Consider the following 19244-nt stretch of genomic DNA (forward strand, 5'->3'; position numbering starts at 1 on the left):
GACGCCCCACCAATCACTCAGTGGGGTATTAATTTACGGACCGCTGGGCAATGCAGGCTCTTTTCTTAAATCTTTGGGCAATGCGCTGACTCACTGGGCTCTAAGGTTAGCACACTGTATAATGTTGGGAGATCTTCACTTGCACATGGACTAAAAAGGTAATAGTGAGGTGTCCTCGTAGTTAGACACAATGGCTTCATTAGAACTTTTCTCAGTATGCATTTAGCTCAATGCATAAAGCAGACCATGTGCTTGACCAAATTCTCTCCAACATTAGTTTACATGTTGACGAACCTGTGCCACTAGTCTGGACAGGAGGAAGATGCCTGCACGTTAGACAGCTGGATTAGAAACACCTCCAATAAGTTAGCCCCGATCCCCTCACACACTCCTAGTGGCAACAAACCTTCCAATCCCTGGTATAAAGCGAATTTCAGGACTATGAAGAAAAACTGTAAATCCTTAGAGAGGCAGTGGCAGAAAAAATAATCAAATGATGATCAAATCATCTATTAAGCAGCTCTAAAAGAAAGATATCACACTCGAGTTCGAGCAGCAAAATGAGTGTACTCTGAGGAGAGGATAGAGTAGGCAGGCAATAAAGTGAGGGAAATCTTCAAACTGGTCAAACATGTTTTGTCTTCGGAAGCTTGCGCCAGATCACAACAATCCACTGTGAATTGGTGCGCTCAGCTGGCAACCTACATCCATGACAAGATTACAACTATTCAAGCCAGCCTAGCCCTGGGGACTCACATGGTGGAGAGCCAACTGGGGATGATATGCTCTAGCGCAGCCTCACCCACTTTGGTCTCACTGTTAAATTTTCAATCCATCACTTTAGAAGAATCCTTGAGGGCTCTATGCTGACCCCTGCCCACCTAAAATACTAGCGAGGGGTGCAGCACTCATCAATGCGATGGCTAATAAGGTGCTGAACAGGTCATTATCTTTGGGGTGGAAGCAGGCTATAATCCTTCCCCCTGTTAAAAAAGCCCACAGCGAACCCCACGAAGCAATCCAACTATAGGCCAATTTCCCTTGCCTCGAAAAGGCTGTTAACCAACAGCTGTCTCAGTGTCTTGAGACCAAGTAGCTTCTCCATTCCAGCCAGTACTGAGACTGCATTGATTGATGTAGCTGAACATATTAGAGGTACCTTGGATGTGGGTGGAAAGACCGTTTTGATTATGTTAGATCTGTCAGCTGCCTTCAGTAGGGTTCCTCCCTCAATGTACTTAGATCACCTTCTAGTCATTGTGCTAGGTGGAATGACCCAAAATTGGATAGCTTTTTTCTTGATGGAGAGAGGACAGGAAGTATTGGTTCCCCAGATACTCTTCAGGAGCTTTCGAGTTGACAGTAGGAGTGCCGAAGGGGTCAGCTTTGAGCCCCACTTTATTTAATACATACCTGACTCCTCTAGCACAGTTGGTGAAGGCCTGGGGTAAAGAGGGTCACTTACACCAACGATACGCAGTCATTGTTTACTTGTGGGAGGGGTAGAGGAGATTGGCGGAGAAACAAAAAAAACTGTCTTTTCTCTGTCTTTCATTGGATGTCATTAAAACAATGAAAATGCAATGCAGAAAAGACAGAATTTATTCTTTGGCCCTAATCCCCCAGACTGGCAGATGCTATGGCTCAAGGATGCCGGACCCACTGGGCCTCAGGGGGGGAGCAGTCAAAACTGTGGGCATCAAATTTGATTATGCTTTGTCTTTCCAGCGACAGATGATGTTAGTGGTCGGAACTTGCAAAAGGGCACTTGTGGTCTTTGAAAAAGATGCTTACACTATCTCTCTCTTTCAGCAAGAAAGGTAATGATCCATTCACATATAACATTGAGATTGGACTATGGAAATGCCCTATACTAAAAGGACTCTAGGGCAATCTGGTTAACAAGCGGTTCAAAGCATGGCAGCCCGTACTCTACTTAACCTTCCCCTAAGAACACACGTGTCTTCGCATCTGCGTGCACTACACTGACTGCCAATAAAGAAGACAATTCTTTAAAAACGTTAGTCCTAGTCCACAGAGCCTGGCACCATTTTGGGGCAGGCTATCTTAGAGCTAGATGCAGCTTCTTTGCCCCCTCCAGAAATCTACGGTCAGCCCTTGGCCACCTGGCAAGGATCCATAAGGACCGGCACAAGAGAATGGGCAGAAGGACCCTTTCCTATCTGGGATCAGTGGCCTGGAATAAACTCCCTTTGGATCTACATCCAGTAACATCCTCTGACCTTTTAAAAACATTGAGAAGACATGGTTCTTTCATCAAGAATGGTTGCAGTGATAGGTTACTAACAGAGATCACAGCTGAGGAAATGAATCAATGCGTGATGTCTTCACCCTCTGCCAAAGCATGTGGGTGTGATGGGATTTCCATAGAGTTTTATAAACTTTTTCTACCACAGCTCGGCTCTTTTCTGAAAGTATTTTTTAATGAAATCTTCAAAGGAGAAACGATCCCGGCCTCTTTTACGCAAGCGGTGGTAGTCAGTTTTGTCAAAAAAGGCAAATCTGAGGATGAGGTCAATTCTTATCGCCCGATAAGCTTACTTAATAATGATTACAAGATCTTTTAGAGATTTTGGTAAATCGCCTATCTCAAGTCTCGTCCTCTGTGGTACATAGGGATCAGAATGGGTTTACTCCAGGCAGGCTTCTAGCTACTAATACACACTTTCTCTGTCAATCAATCGATTATTTTAACACCATTAAATCCAAAGCAGTCCTTATGATGTTGAATGCGGAGAAAACGTTCAACAGAGTTCAGTGGAATGTACTATTCTCTATTTTAAGAGGATTTGCGATTCCATCTGAATTCTGTCGAGCAGTGGAAAATCTAGGTGCTCAGGTGTCCATAGTTATAAAAGGTAATAAGTTCGGCGACATTGCAAATAGCCGGGGGATGCAACAAGGCTGCCCCCTTTCTCTAATACTTTTTCGCCAATTTTTAGAACCTTTAGCTTGCGCAATAAGACCGGATCATTCTATCTTACCCCCGATTCCTGGCTCTGCCAAATTGAAGTTGTTTGCCGATGATCTGGCTCTATATCTGGCAGCTGAAGAGGATAATATCCGGCACATTCTAGACAAAATAAGTGAGTTTGCAGCTATTGGAGGTACAAAATAAATCATGCTAAGTCAGAGGCTTTCCTTTTTAATTGCTCCCCAGCTATTCTTCCTCTCTCAATGCAAGGACGACTCCTAAGGTTCCATTCCGTAAGATATTTGACTATTATTGTTACAGCCTACTTAGAAGACTTCTTTTTGCTCAATTTTATTCCTACTTTCTTTAAAATGCGTAATTTGTTATCACAATGGAAGGACCCCCTCTCACAATTATGGGTCTCGTAGCTCTCATTAAAATGAATATACTACCCCTGGTTTTTTTTTTATTCTCCAATTTGATGGTCACGATCCCTCAGTCCTTTTTTGAGAGAATCAACTCTGAAATAAGAGGTTTTATATGGCAAGGCAAGAAACCAAGACTGAAGCTAGAGATCCTACAACTAGATGTCGGGAATGGGGGCCTTGCACTATCCAACTTACAACTGTATTATCAATCTTCATTAATTGACTGGTTAAAATATAGCTGCTTAGAAGAAACGACTTCTGACAACTTCTATCTGGATTCAATGCCAGGGTAAATGGAGATTGATCTTGTTCCTTTCCTGTGAATTCCTAAGCTTCCGAAGAGATCACGCTATAAATTCCCAGGATTATAGCTTCTCTGTTTCAAAAGATCTGGGAGACATTTGATATCCCTTGGCTACATCCACAGCTGAGATTAGCGGAATGCCTCTCCCTGGGTCTTCACATGTCTATTCTGACTTGTTATCTCTGGAATAATTCAGGTTTCTCAAACTTCAGTATTTTTTCTAAAATAACAGATTGAGAACTTGGCAGGAAATTAGGGAACACAACATTAAAAAGAGGACGTCTCTTTTTTTCAGCTTTTTCCAGAGAGCTTTTGTTCAGGTTTAAGGAATTTGGACAGCTGCAAAGGTCTACTACTAAGCAGAGCTCCTTTTATACACAGAGTTAGGGGAATTGTCAATTGGTATAAACTGCTTAATTCCACTCAGAACGATCAAAGAGTTTTAAGCCACCTAGAAAAAATCTCTAAATCAGTTGGCTGCCACCTCAATTTTCAGCAGTGGCAAAGCTTTATAAAATGAGCTACAAAGCAGGAAGAACAGCTAACTCACGGAGGATGGCGTTTTTTAGTAAATGGCTGATTTATCTTACTCTAGCCACACTCCATAAAATGTATCCTGCTGTAAATTCTCGATGTTTTAGATGTCATCAGGCTTTAGGAGATTGGCTACATGTGGGATTTATTTGCACCCAGATTACAAGCTTTTGGGAAAATGTATTTTCCGAAGTAGGAAGAATAGTGGCAATTGAACTTCCTCCTGATGCTTCTACAGCTCTTTTAGGTCAAGCAGAAGCTTGTAATCTACTAACTTTACCACAACACCAATTTATTTTTATCTTCACCTTGGTTGCTAGATCATTAATTTTGGCAAATTGGAAATCAGCAGTAATTCCAACAATCTCTCATTGGTTTAATAAAATGAATGTCATTTTTAATCATGAAACTATTTATGCTAAAAGGGTGGGCTCTGTAATTAGATTAAATAGAATATGAAAAGAATGGAATTCTTTTTTTTCTTCTTCTCTTTTCTTCCCCTTCTTTTTGCTTAGAGGAAGACTAGCTCATTAAGCAAGGTCAAAGTAGATATTAGATATACTATTATACTATTAAAGTAAATCCATGAGTATTTTTTAAGGTTCCTATATGTCTAATGTATGGATTTATGACATGTAATTCGATCTCTGTATGCACTTTATGTAAATCTCGAAGAAGTAATATAAAATGCCTTATTTTAATGCTACATTGAAAATAAAAAAAATAAAAAAGAATAGTTGAGGTGGTTGCATTTGCAGTTACTGAAAGAGCAGCACTGGTACACTACTGTGAGTAGCTGTGCGCTTTAGAAGTCTCATTTCATTTATTCAGTCTTAACAGCAGTAAGGAAAGCTTTCAACTTTGGAAGGGTTATATTTACTGTTCCTACTCCAGTCAGTGTAACAGTGGGGAAAGTGTTGGACTTCAGGGGGGGTCGTATTTAATATTTCTACTCCAAACAGCACAACACCCACAAAAGTGTTGGTATTTAGAGGGGCTACATTTACAATTCCCACTTTAAACAGCACAATAATAGGAGAGTGTTGCACTTCGGAGGGGTAAGATTTACTATTCCCAATCCAATCTGTGCAACAGTAGGGAAAGGGATGGACTTTGGAGGGATACGATTTACTATTCATTCTCCAGTCTGTGCAACAGTAGAGAAAATGGACTTCGAAGGGGTTATATTTACCATTCCCACTCTAGTCTAAGCAACAGTAGGGAAAGGGTTTCACTTCAAACACATTACACATTTGATTACCCAATTAAACAATTTACATAGAACATAATCAATTAAAAAAGAATTTATAATTAATTATTATTTACTCAACTTCCCAATCTATTCCCCTACAAATCTAGCAGCCCAAACCTAAAATAAAACTAAAATAAATATGTCATAATAAATACATAATTAACAATTAATAATTCATTGAAAATTAATAATTACTTAATTAAATTCCTGCCCTATACTCTTACAGAACCAGCAACTTGTACCTAAAATGTATAAGTATTATACAGTTTACATAATTGATAAAATAATTAAGTAACAAGTAACAATCAATTGTTATTTACTACTTAATAAAATATTCACCGTAAATGCCTACAAACCCAGCAACCCACACCTAAAATATAACAAAAATATGAAGTATGAGACAATTTATATAATAATCAATTAAATAATGAATTAATTATTAATAATCAATTGTTAATTAATTATCACGTTATCAACTCTCCACCCTATAGCCCTACAGCCTACTAACCTACACCTAAAATATATCTAAAATATATGGCTATTGCACTATTAATTATCAATCAAATAATCAATTCTAAATTAATAATTTTTGGTTAATTAATTATTGCCTAATTAACTTCCCACAAGTTCAGGCTGACTATGAAGGAGCGCGGAACAGATATAGGGACAAGGTTAGTCTTGCTGAAAGAGTTACCTATGATTGTGCAGCACAAAATGTTGTGTCAGCAGGGGAGGGGGCCACGAGGAGCAGGGAGGCTGTCACGGATGATCACTAATGTAGCATGAAGAGCATGCCGGGTGTTAAGGAGGATGGTCGCTGCAGTGCAAAGATCCTGTTGAGCGATGCGGTACAGGTGGTACCACTTTTCTGGGGACTTACACATAAATTAAATAGGCCAATTTGGTGTAAGCCAGTTTTACCACGTTTAAAGGGAAGAGCACAATCAGCTTAGCTTAAAAAAATAACCAGTCTAAAAAAGTCAACAAAGATTTTTCTGAATCAAGATTGGTGAAGCCAAAATGTTTGGGTGTGGCCATGCAGAGAGGGCTATGTCCAACACAAAGCCAAAACACAAAGCATGAAAAATACCAAACCGATTTAGAAATGTAGCGTCAATTTTAATAAACGCCAATAAGGGGAATAGGAGAAATGAATTTTTAAAATTCAGAGTTCAAAATAGCACAAAGATGCGTTAAGCTCCAATCACGGTCATCCCAATTTCTCACACTTTGTAACTCTTTTGGAACTGCATAAATACTTAACACCTTGCCTCTAAGTTAAATCTGTCTACTGTGTGCCATAGCTACAAGGGGGTTAAGCTCAGGTTAATTTAGTGACTTAAATGATTCATCCTAACAAGGATTCTGGTTCTAACTTGATGTGGGCACCTACCCCTCTCATCTAATACCCTGATATCTTACATGAGTTAGCAGGAAAGCAATTAAACAAAACAATGGGTCATTTATTGATATAACACATACGCCTTATATCCAATATTCCAATATATGTAAATATGGTAAATAATTAATAACAAAATGATGAGGATTGTTGCAAACAGAAAGAGCTGTCTATGGCTGTCAATGTTCATGTAGCAGAGGATGTTACAGGCTTTGTGTAGGTCTCAGTACTGGAATAACAGAGAGTGGATATGCAGGGCAAGAAGGAGGTGCTTAGCCAGCATGGGAATTAGGACTGAAACAGTGGTGTGTTCTTGCGGTCACATTTGAAAGCCATTACTGGAGTTGGCTATGTTCAAGTGCTACAAGAGAGGATGAAGCTATCTGTAAGGATTAACGGTATGTGTGGGTCTCAGGAGAGAAATGGCAAAGCATAGTACACTGTGAAACAGAGTTACATTGGATGTTCTCCCTATGTCCAAATGGTGAATGAACATTAGGTGGTGCAGATTAGTAATGTGTTGCAATTTCATAAGAGAGAGTGTTTGTGTGTGGGTGTGTGTGAGAGAGACAGAGAGAGAGAAAGATCTGGATAGATAGATAGATAGATAGATAGATAGATAGATAGATAGATAGATAGATAGATAGATAGATAGATAGATAGATAGATAGATAGATAGATAGATAGATAGATAGATAGATAGATAGATAGATAGATAGATAGATAGATAGATAGATAGATAGATAGATAGATAGATAGATAGATAGTCTCAGTAGTGGAGTAGTAGGGATATTGCAAGTCAGCCTTGTGGTGAAGTACAACATAAATGAGATACACTGGCAGTGGTCTGCGCATGTTCAAATGCTGAAAAAGCGCAATGGAATTAAGTTGCATAGAAAGATGTGTATCTAGGGTGACCACCTCACTCCAGATCATTACGGTCACTGTCCCCAGTCCTGGACTTTTCAACTAGAAATCACTGATTATAGTACATTGCTGAGCAGTGTTTTGGGTTACACTACTTCAATAATATGGCCTTTTCTTGTCAGATTTGAAGATGGATGAACGGTGGCAGATCAGGATATTATGTGTTATGCTGAAAAAACAAGATAGAGATCTATTGGAAGAGCACATCACCACTGCAGTGGCAGATGGAGTAGAAAATAAGTAGTGGTGTATATAGGAAGAGCTGCATGGTGATATCAATGGTGGACTAGTGGGGGTGATTTAAGATAAGAATATAGATGCATTAAGAGAGGTAAGTGGGCCTCTACTTATATAATAGTTGGTGATTGAATGAAGTTGAAGAACTGCATGTTAGTATCCAAACTGACTAATATTTTGATTCCATTTCTGCACTACACTCCTACATAAATATATCTAGGTGTGATTGGCTCTAGTTACACCAACATTAATGGAATGCAGCCCTTCAGGTAAATAATAAGGTGCATTAGTAGAGGTTTATGTTGTTCTCAGTATTGAAATAGCAGTGAATCATTTAGGTCATAAGCAAGCTGAATCAGCAGTTTAGTTGGGGTGGCATTACTGGAATAGCAAGGGCTTCATCAGGGCAGGAGTGCTTTAGCTGATCAATGTGTGATTCTCTGCACTGTGTTATATCTATAGTCCTGTCCATAATGTGAAACAGTGCAGACCAGCACAGAACAAGAGAAATATCAAGGGGGTGCTCCATCATTTGCATTGACAGAAATCTTCCTTAGCCTCCTTCGGATAACTGCAGGGCATGTAGCAGGCCATTAATGGTGTGCAGTGGCAATGCAGAGATGTGTGCAGATCCTCGTTTTGGAATAGTAGGGAGAGCTCCAGGCGGTGTCTGAGATGCATCAGGAGAGCGGTGTGTGGATGTCAGCGCTGCAATGCCACTAATGCTGAAACACATTTCTTAGGTGCATTTGAAGAGCCATATGCTGTTCCCAGTGCTATAATGGCAGAGAAGGGTAAGGTTTCAAGTTGAGGGGCACTGCCTGGTCTGCGTAATGGCATATGGGAAGCTGCATCTGGAGCGGGAAAGTATTTATAGCATAACTTTGACCGAAGGACAGTATTACTTACCAAGAAAAGCAACCAGCAAGTTAAGAAGAATCATATTGTGTCCTCAGCAGTGGACCTGAAAAATACAAGACACTTGAGAATGAGGTGCAAAGCAAAGGAAATACGATTTGTGACATACTGCATACATGCCGCTGTTTGCTATACGTTCATTCATTTGCATACACAAACTAATGGTGTTTGCTTGATTGGTTGATGCATTATCTACAGTTCAATATCAAACTTAAAATTGTTCATACATAGTGCAAAACCAGTATTTGTTTTCCAGCTTCACACATTGCCACAAACAACCGCTGGACGTTTGTTTCCATTTTTTCCCCAACAGACATGTATTTATTTTGGTGAAACCTTGCCCAAGAAAGAGGGCTGCATGTCCGGGGTCATTTAAAAACAATGTGTCTGCTTTTCGATGTAGTTTCAAATTTAAGTGTACACAAATATATTTTAGGGACAGGAACGACAATTTAACTGCAAACTGACAATTTAACTCTTTTAGAAGTAAGCAGAAAGCACAGTTCCAAGTAAGGCATTTTCAGAATGAATTGGGGTTCGCTTTTTTCGGTCTCTAATAGGGCACTGTGATGCTAAAAAGGCTGAGTACAGACAAATAGCCCGGCCGCTACCTTTGTGTGCCTTCAGCGGAGCACCTTTGTGCGCATGTGGTTTGGGCGACATCGTGAGCAACGATAATGAAGGCGCAAATCATCTCGGAGCTAGCAGGCGAATATAATTACAGCACAATGGCAGCCAGAGACAGTGTGTGCCACTGTTCCAATGAGGTCTGACTTCTCTTTGTGTCCCTTCCATCATTGCATATTCAGAGATTTGTTTCTGTTATTTGTGTTGTTACTGTCCCTAAATAACATGTGGCTTGTTTTACCTTCAATCCCGAAGGTTTGCAAGTTCATGATAAAAACATTTGAGCGCGGGTGAAACTGTAGTAAACACATCGGAAAACCTATTACTGAGAGACACTTCTGCAGTTCGAAATCATTTATTGCAAACGTATTTTACATTACAAGAGGAACCTGGAGAAAGGAACTGAACCAGGTACACAACCAACAATAACTGCCCAGCACCAATCTTGAAACTTTACACACCAGCATTCAGAACGTTACATAGCTCACATTCTACTCTACAACACCAACAGCAAGCACATGACACTTAAGACACAACATAACTTGTCCCTTTAACACAACCCAACAATAAAACTTGCCGCTTACATTGACAACAGAAAGAAAGAAATAGCCATAATGTTCTTGAAAACTTGAAAAAGCTAAAAAAAAAAACCCATTCAGCTGTTCTAAACTAGTGTCCTCTCCAGAAAGGACTTATTTAGTTAGGAGCACATCTCCATAGCATCTTCTTTTGTTGAATTGTAACTGCTTCTCCTTCAGAGCCTCTCTTTGGTGCTTCCAGCTGTATGTTCTGAGAAAAGCTCCAACCATTCTGATTGCCTCCCTTCATTTCTCCTTTTTTGGTTTAACTTTGGCACTTTTCTTTATTCCACTATTTTATCTGAGTCCAAGTACACTATTGGCTAAGTGACCCTCCTCACGCTTTCCACAGGGCAGAAAATAGGCCTCCCTCAAAACTACTTTGGGCTTTCTTAACTCTTAAGATTTGACACAAATTAATTTCCATCTCTTTTACACCATACATGCTATCATACCGTTCCTTATTTTTCCTCTATACTACCCGCATATTTTGCTTCATTTTCTCACTCACACACTTCGAATACTCCAGAATTCCCTTCTCCAAAGACATGCAACCAAGTTCCAGCCTCTCAACATCTGAGATGGAGACACATTTGTGGAAGAAGGTGACATATTCCTATATGCTACTAACATTTCTCTCAATCGCTCACCCAAATTTAATTCATTAGCAATTGCTAACATTGCATATCCTCCAACCAATTTGTTAGCACCTTCATCAGCGATTTCACTTGATGTTTATGCAAATTGATCCATTTATGCTCAATTCCATACTTATCCAGAAACGTTTTACTTTTTCTGAAACAAATTGTCCCTCACAATTTGAAGCTAGTATCTTGGGTACCACCTCAGGTGCAAAAAGTTTTTCGAAAAATATAATCGCAGTATGTGTATATTTGCATTCAGTTCCACAAGAAATTATACTTCAATCAAATTGGAGAAAAAATCAATTACAATTAAAGAATATTTTCACATTCCCTGCAATTTAAAAAATGGTCCTAAGTAGCAAATTCCTTGACCTAAAGCTCGCTTGATATGTCCACCATCAAGTTTGATTGTTTTCTACGTACTAACCCCTTTTCTTACATTAAGTCACCCCCACATGTTTTTCTTGAACTAAATCCACCACTAACGTCTAACCACAACTGATAAAACTAATTTACTACCACTCATTAGAAACCATCCTCTAATGACATTTTTCTTTCAATGTATCTGAAAGTGTGAAAATCACTACACTATGTTCTCCCTCCAGGTCAGTCTCACTGCATATATACAATCACCTTACACAAGGTGAGGTCTTGTTCCATTACCTTGACAAATCCCTGTTTACTTACACAACCACAGCTGCAATCACTAATGCTAATCACAAAGCACCTTTTATTCTCTGCACCCTCTTACTGCTTCTCCACTTTTTTCTTCTCTACTTCTTCATCAATTGGCAACCAAACCATACAACTTATGAATCTGCAACACACTCTATGTCAAAATTACATTCCATCAGGTGAAGCTCAAATGAATTAATATGCAGTTGCCCTTTTTGAATGCACCTTCATCCCACCAAGAATAAAAATAAGCAAGTTGTGGTTTGTTCTGATGAAGAATATGCTGCCCTGAATGTGAGTTTTAAACATGTGTACCACACATGTGGATGCCCACGATCTACTTTTCTAAGACTGACTAAGGGTTTGATTACTAGTCCAGTGGTCTTTGACTGCCAGACTCGCCATGGCACAGCAGTGGATCCTGCTGTGGTATTATTATGGGGCAGCCATTCGGACCGCTGCACCGGCTGCTCCAGGGAACTGCAGTTCCCTGGCAGCGGTGCAGCAGTCAGGGATATACAATATGCAAGGCAGGAACACCACGGTCCGCCAAACATATTACGAGTTTCCTCATCGCCAGCCTTTTTATTGTGGTGAGCCCCCTATGAAAAGGATGGTGGTGGGGAAACAAAGGGGGTCCTACAGGGTCCCCAAACCACCGCCGCCATGTGGATGCATTCAGGGAGCACAACAAGTGCCCTCCTGATGGCTGACCTCCAAGTTACAGCACGGCATGGACTTCACAGTCCACTGCTTTTGCGTTCCCATTGCAGTGTCTGTTTTCAGGGCACTGCCATGGGAATGGCAAAAGAAAAGCCTGCCAGACATGAGTTGAACTCTTAATCTGGCAGGAGGGCCATGCACGGCTTTGGCGGTGCTGTGCCAGCGCAAAGCCAGCGCTGCACCGCCAAAGTTGTAATCAGGCCCTAAGTGTTTTAATCTGTGTGAAATAAATACATTGGTGCTATAACCAGACATACCTTTGTGAGTAACAGGAGCTCCTAGCCCCTTCTCCTCTACATCCACAATAGTGTACACTAGCAAACCAAGAACAAACGGTGGCAAAATCTGTGCTTCAGCTAAGTCTTTCTTGTTCATTCTAATGCTTCAACATGCTCAACATCCCATGCAAATTCAGTATTCTTCTTAAGTAATCTTGGAAGTGACTGGTTATTTATAAACTTTACTTAAAATTCACACTGTCCAATGAAAGACATCAACTATACAATGTCTGTAGGCTCTGAAGCCTGCATGTCTTTATAACACAAGGTAAGTATATTCAAGGTAAGTGTGTGTTTGTATAATAAAATGTAGGGATTATGGGTTGGTATGGGTATTGGATGGTGATGGAGTTTTAGGGATGGGTAAGTTATTGGGTGGAAAGGGGGATTTTAGGGTTTAGGTGTGGGTAAGGGTTTTGAGTGGTAGGGGGTTGTTAGGGTTTAGCAGTTGAATAGGGGTGACGGTGTTAAGGGTGTTTTTAGGTCTTAGGGTGAGAAAGGGTACTGGGTGATAAGGGTGTTTTCAGGGATTAGGGGTTGGTAAGGGTACTAGGTGGTAAGAGTGCTTTTAGGGTTCAGGGATGAGTAAGGGAATTGGGTGGGAAAAGTGTTTTTAGGGCTTTGGGATGGGTAAGAGTACTGGTGGTAAGGTTGTTTTTTGGGTTTAGGGGGTAATGATATAGGGTGGTAAGGAATTATAGGGTTTGCACGTGGGTATGGATGTTGAGTGGTAAAGGTGTTGTTAAGGTTTAGCAGTGGAGTAGGGGTATATGGTGGTAAGGGTGTTTTAGGGCTTGGGGCCGGAAAGGGTTTTGGGTGAGAAGGGTGTTTTTAAGGGTTTTGGCTTGGTAAGCATAGTGGGCGGTAAGGGTGTTTTTAGGGTTTGGGGATTGGTAAGAGTACTGGGTAGTAAGGGTATTTTTAGGGTTTAGGGTTGCGTAATGGTATTGGTGGGAAAGGTGTTTTCAGGGTTTAGGTGTTTGTAAGGGTTTCGAGTGGTAAAGGTGTTAGGGTTTGGCGGTGGAGTAGGGGTATAGGGTGGTAACGGTGTTTTTAGGGCTTGGGGTCAGAAAGGGCACTGGGTGATAAGGGTGTTTTAAGGGGTTAGGGCTTGGTAAGGGTAGTCGGGTGGTAAGGGGGTTTTAGGGTTTGTAACATTGCTGGGCAGTAAGGGTGTTTTTAGGGGTGGGCAATGGTATGGGTGGGAAGGGTGTTTTTAGGGTTTAACAGTGGAGTAGGGGTATAGGGTGGTAAGGGTATTTTAGGGCATGAGGGTGGGTAAGCATACTAGGTGTTAAGGGTGTTTTGGGGGTTTAGGGGTTGGTAAGAGTATTGGGTGGTAATGGTATTTTTAGGGATGGGTAAGTGTATTGGGTAGTAAGAGTGTTTTTAGTGTTTGGGGATGAGTAAGAGTACTGGGTGGGTAGGGGTACTGGTTGGTATTGGTAAGAGTGTTTTATGGTTTAGGAGTGGGTACGGGCATTGAGTGGCAAGAGTTTTTGTAGGTCTTAGGTGTAGGTAGGGTTTTTGGGGTGGTAGGGTGTTTTTGGATTATTGGGTGGATAAGGATATTGGATGGTAAGGGTGTTTTTAGGGTTTAGGTGTGGGTAAGGGTGCTGAGTGGTAAGGGTGTTGTTAGGGTTTAGCGGTGGAGTAGGTTATAGGATGGAAAGGGTGTTTTTAGGTCTTAGGGGTGGGTAAGGGTATTGAATGGTAAGGGTGTTGTTAGGGTTTAGGGGTTGGTAAGGATATTGAGTGGTAAGGGTGTTTTTAGGGCTTAGGTATGGGTATTAGCTGGTAAGGGTGTTTTTAGGGTTTGTGGATGGGTAAGAGTACTAGGTGGTAAGGGTGTTTTTAGGCTTTAGTGGTGGGTAGTGGTATTGGGTTGTAAGGGAATATGGTAGTAAGGGTGTTTTTAGGGATTAGGAATGTGTAGGGGTTATGGGTGGGTAGGGATACTGGGGGGTAAGGATGTTTTAAGGGTTTAGAGTAGGATAGGGGTGGTAAGGATATTTTTTGGGTTTCCAGGTGGGTAGGGGTTTGGATTGGTAAAGGTAAATTAAAAAATGGGGTTGGGAGGATTTCTCCCAACTTTTTTTTTTAAAGTAGTATCTATATCTATATAGTATTCATATATCTCCATCCCTGTCTTTTGGGCACCCGCCGCGAGTTCGGAAGTAGGCTTTAAGTGGAAAGTTGGAGCGGATGTATTTAGCCTGACCTAACTCTGCCGACCAGGAAGGTTGTGAATTATTCAAATTCAGGGTTGCCCAGCCATTTGACGGACACCCGCGGCATGCTCTGTATTAAAACCGGCAGCAGGCGAAGGACATTTACGGCACATTGAACTGTTGAACTTTCCATGGCAGCTTTGATTAACATCGAGTTTTGGCTGGGCTGATTGGTTGTGCCTGACATCTATGTGCATCCAATAATTACACTAATTGAGCATCAAAGCCAAGGATTTTTTATATGGAATTTGTCGGATCTCCAATGACAGTCCTGGGGAGTATGCTGCCCTCCCATTGGCCAAGAATGTGGCAATTAAATTACTGAACAATTTAAACAGTGTGCCTGTGTGTCAAATGTCTTTACCACACTGAAGAAAGCATAACGCTGAAACATGTCTGCGAAGAATTAAGTTGTTGACACGTCCTGTGAGTGCACCTACAGAGCTGTAGTGGTTGTGTAACATACAGGTTCCATCCCCATCTTTTGGTGCACCCGCCGCGATTTCGGAAGCAGGCTTTTGGTGGAAAGTGGGAGCGGATGTAATTAGTCTGACTGAACCGCCGCCGACACAACTCTGCCGACAAGGAATGTCGTGAATTATTCAAATTCAGGGTTGCCCAGCCATTTGACGGACACCCGTGGCATGCTGTCTATTAAAACTGGCGGCAGGTGAAGGACATTTATGGCACATTGAACTGTTGAACTTTCCATGGCAGCTTTGATTAACATCGAGTTTTGGCTGGACCGATTGGTTGTGCCTGACATCTATGTGCATCTAATAATTGTACGAATTGAGCATCAAAGCTAAGGATTTTTTATATGGAATTTGTCGGTTCTCTAATGACAGTCCTGGGGAGTATGCTGCCCTCCTATTGGCCATGAATGCACCAATTAAATGACTGGACAATTTAAACAGTGTGCCTGTATGTCAAATGTCTTTACCGCACTCAAGAAAGCATAACGCTGAAACGCGTCTGCAAAGAATTAAGCTGTTGACACATCCTGTGAGTGCACCTACGGAGCTGTAGTTGTTCTGTAACATACGGGTTCTATCCCCGTCTTTTGGTGCACCCGCCGCGAGTTCAGAAGCAGGCTTTTGGTGGAAAGTTGGAGCGGACATATATAGGTGGTTTGGAAAAGAATATACTCCATGACAATGCTGAAATCATTTGATTCAATTGGACTCCAATATTAAATCATGTAAGGCACTTGCCCTTGTATGTATGTGTCTCTAACGGGACATCAAGATTCATTGTTTTATCTTTCATTTGTGTATTTATGTCTTAAGAAAATTATTTAAGTGTATTTATATTGACAAAGTTGAAATGAGCAATTTTAAACTAACATTCATTATGAGGAACCCAAACAGTATGCATTTCCTATGAGATAAATCAAGGGATGATACCATAGATTGCAAGGCATTTTATCTGAAGGAGCATGTTTTGAAAAGCAAAGATAAAATAACATTCCAAAAATCATAGAGGGCTCCATGGTATTATAGATGTTTTTTATATTGTTTTTTATATTGTTATTTCACTGTCAGCCACAATGAGTTAATTGAGGCAGAAGTATCTTTTAAATACACATGAAGATAGATGATGTTTCGAGAAACGTCATACTTCCCGTATAAAAGCCAAAGTCTGTTTTCCATGTCCGTAGTGAATTGGATCATGTGATTGCAGTATTCTGTTTTAAAATGCATTATGTCTAAAATGACTGCCTATGTGAACAAGGCAGGTGTGCCGAAACGCGTCAGCAAATAAACTTTCAATAAACGAGAAGACTTAATGGCAAAGTTACCCCTGTCTCGGTGTCCCTTTTCCTGGGTCTCCCTCGACCCCGAGCTCAAGGAGATGCGTTTCGGCTTCGCTGAAGCCTTTGTTAATCGATATATTTATATATATATATTTTTTTCCAAAACTTCACAACACTCCAGCTGGAGATGGTCAAGCAAAGAACGGCACACCAGGATAATACACAATTCCTTTACTGTGCACTAAGAGCAATACGATGCGTTTCGGTGTTTAGCCTTTAGCAAGTGATTTGACATTAGCGTCTCGTTGTTTTTTAGATAGATTTTCATATTGTCTAGCCACTTTCTTAGTTCGCAATTTCATTAGGTCCTGTATTGTGGCTGAGCTATACGCTTCAATATTGTCGTGTGGAACATTGGGGTTGTATTTGGATTTAGGTTTCAAGCCACTGTGACATGTTCTGTTGAATTCCAAACCATGATATTCCAGCATTCGCTCCACATTTCCCACTTACAATTTCAATTGAATGCATATTGATTATTTATCATTATCTGTGATTATCGATATATCATGCCTTTAATTATTTTTGCAATTATTGAAATTCGGTGGGAGCTCGATTATTATTAACGGAAGTGCATCGAGAATCATGCAGTATCTTTTCTATGTTGATTAACATTGATGTTTATTTCTAAGGGAAATTGCTAATGTCAAATCACTCGATAAAAGCTAAACGCCGAAACGCGTCGTCTTGCTCTTAGTGCACAATAAAGGAATTGTGCATTCTCCTGGTGTGTCGTTCTTTGCTTGACCATCTCCAACTGGAGTGTTGTGAAGTTTTGGGAAAAATACGTTGCGGCTGCTCTGGCCGCGGAGCTGGCACCGACACCGTGGGATTGGTGAACCACGAAACACAGTAGTTTGGGACAATATATATATATATATATATATATATATATATATATATATGTTTCACACATGTTATAGTTAGCTGGACATTTCACTCGTGAAAAACCATTGAAATTCCCCCGTTATAGTTAGTGCAGGCAACTATAACTCACGCGACCGCAATCCTCTGCTGATGACGTCAGATATTACATCACTGTATTTAGACACTTATTTACCCATGTCTTCTTCCATTAATTTTTAGCTATACATATATTACAAATATTTTTTTTTCAGAAAGACACATATGTCATCAGTGATGTAATATCTGACGTCAACACCACCCCATCATCAAAGAAATCACCCAGCCATGTGATACCCAATTTCTGCAGCGCTTTGGTGACCTCCGGCTGAGTACCCGTTGGGAACCACTTACACCATTGTAACAGTATTAAAGGAGAGTATAAGAGCGACCCGCCTGTTTCTCCAAGAGGCACTTCCAAGGATGAATAGTGGCGTGTATAGAGTCCAAGACTCCATCTCTTGGGCTTGTAGAAAATCAGGTGGGACAGGGGGAACGGATCAGCAACCACACTTTCAATGCGATAGTGTGGAATGTCCTCTGGACCGTGGATCCAGACATGTGAGGCATGAGTATAGCTCTAGATCGGGAGCATTTAGTCCCCGGCAGAGTAGGGCAATGTCAATGTTTCCCATCTGACCATGGGGTGCTTACCTGCCCACAAAAGACTGATCATTAGGGTCCTGATTAGGTTAAGTGTGCGTGTCGGAAGAGCAATGGGTATATTTGTAAAAAGAAAAAGAAATCGGGCAGAACAACCATTTTCATCATAGATATACGCCCCATTAGCCTGCTGTCCTTTCAAAGGCATTCCTGCCTTGCAGCCTGTATTTAAAAGTAAATTCTCACAATTGGTATTGACAGACCGTATAAGTCCCTAGTATATAATATGGCTAGGGGGTTCAAACTACCTATAAGTCCCTAGTATATAATTGGGCATAGAAGTTGAGAGGCCCAGCAGATTTCCCGCACTTTCATGTGTGCACTTCTGAGTGCCTGTAGTCATTTTAAAGGCAGCCTGGCTTTGCAGACTGCCTTTAAAAAGTAATTTGTATGAAAAATTTGACTTGGGTGGTATAGGCACTTCAAGAGTAATAATCTACCCTATTTGTACATATTTGTCAGCCCCAAGGACACACCTAGGTGTGCCAGGGGTGGGGGGAGGAAGCATGTAACTATAAGCAGGGACCGTCTTATGTTTTATATGGAACACAAAGTGGTTCCGCACACAACAATAAAGTCTTTTGAGATTGAATGGAGGACAGTCTTTATATGCACATCGTAGAACTTCCAATTCAACGTTGTTTCTTTTGTCAAAAAGAGTTCTTTATTGGGCTGTCTTTCATATAGAAACAAATCAGGTAGATAAAATCAGTAGCCGATGCGTTTCGTCCCGGAGGGACTTCTTTAGGGCTCCACATTATAGATAGTACATCCAATTCCAAATTCTCTTTCAATATGGTTCTTGTTCTGGGGTCACACAATTTGTATAGTGTGTATGTCTGTTTGCGCGGCTTAGTGAACGAAAGTCCGTCAGTGCGACTGCTTCATAAAGTTGAAAACAAAATTTGTTTCTATATGAAAGACAGCCCAATAAAGAACTCTTTTGGAAAAATGAAACAACGTTGAGTTGGAAGTTCTTCGATGTGCATATAAAGACTGTCCTCCATTCAATCTCAAAAGACTTTATTGTTATGTGTGCAACCACTTTGTGTTCCATGTTGTTTTGGAGAATTTTCCAAATTATGGAGTAGAAAGGGGTGTACTCCTTGGTTTCCTGCACCAGTATTTACTTCCCACACATTATATTGACAGATGCCTCAATCCTCTGGTTG

At 40.8% G+C, this 19244-nt stretch overlaps 1 protein-coding gene across 1 annotated transcript in view; it reads right to left on the reverse strand.

Annotated features, from left to right (window-relative positions):
• Window positions 1–19244, reverse strand: part of LEPR (leptin receptor) — a 943611-nt gene that overhangs the window by 760419 nt on the left and 163948 nt on the right. The window contains exon 2 of the mRNA XM_085602358.1: window positions 8926–8980. Coding sequence (XP_085458484.1) covers window positions 8926–8959 — 34 coding nt within the window. The 5' untranslated portion in view covers window positions 8960–8980. The remainder of the gene's footprint in view (window positions 1–8925; window positions 8981–19244) is intronic.

The sequence above is a fragment of the Triturus cristatus genome, chromosome 4_2, assembly GCF_964204655.1.
Source record: "Triturus cristatus chromosome 4_2, aTriCri1.1, whole genome shotgun sequence".
In the NCBI taxonomy this organism is placed as follows: domain Eukaryota; kingdom Metazoa; phylum Chordata; class Amphibia; order Caudata; family Salamandridae; genus Triturus; species Triturus cristatus.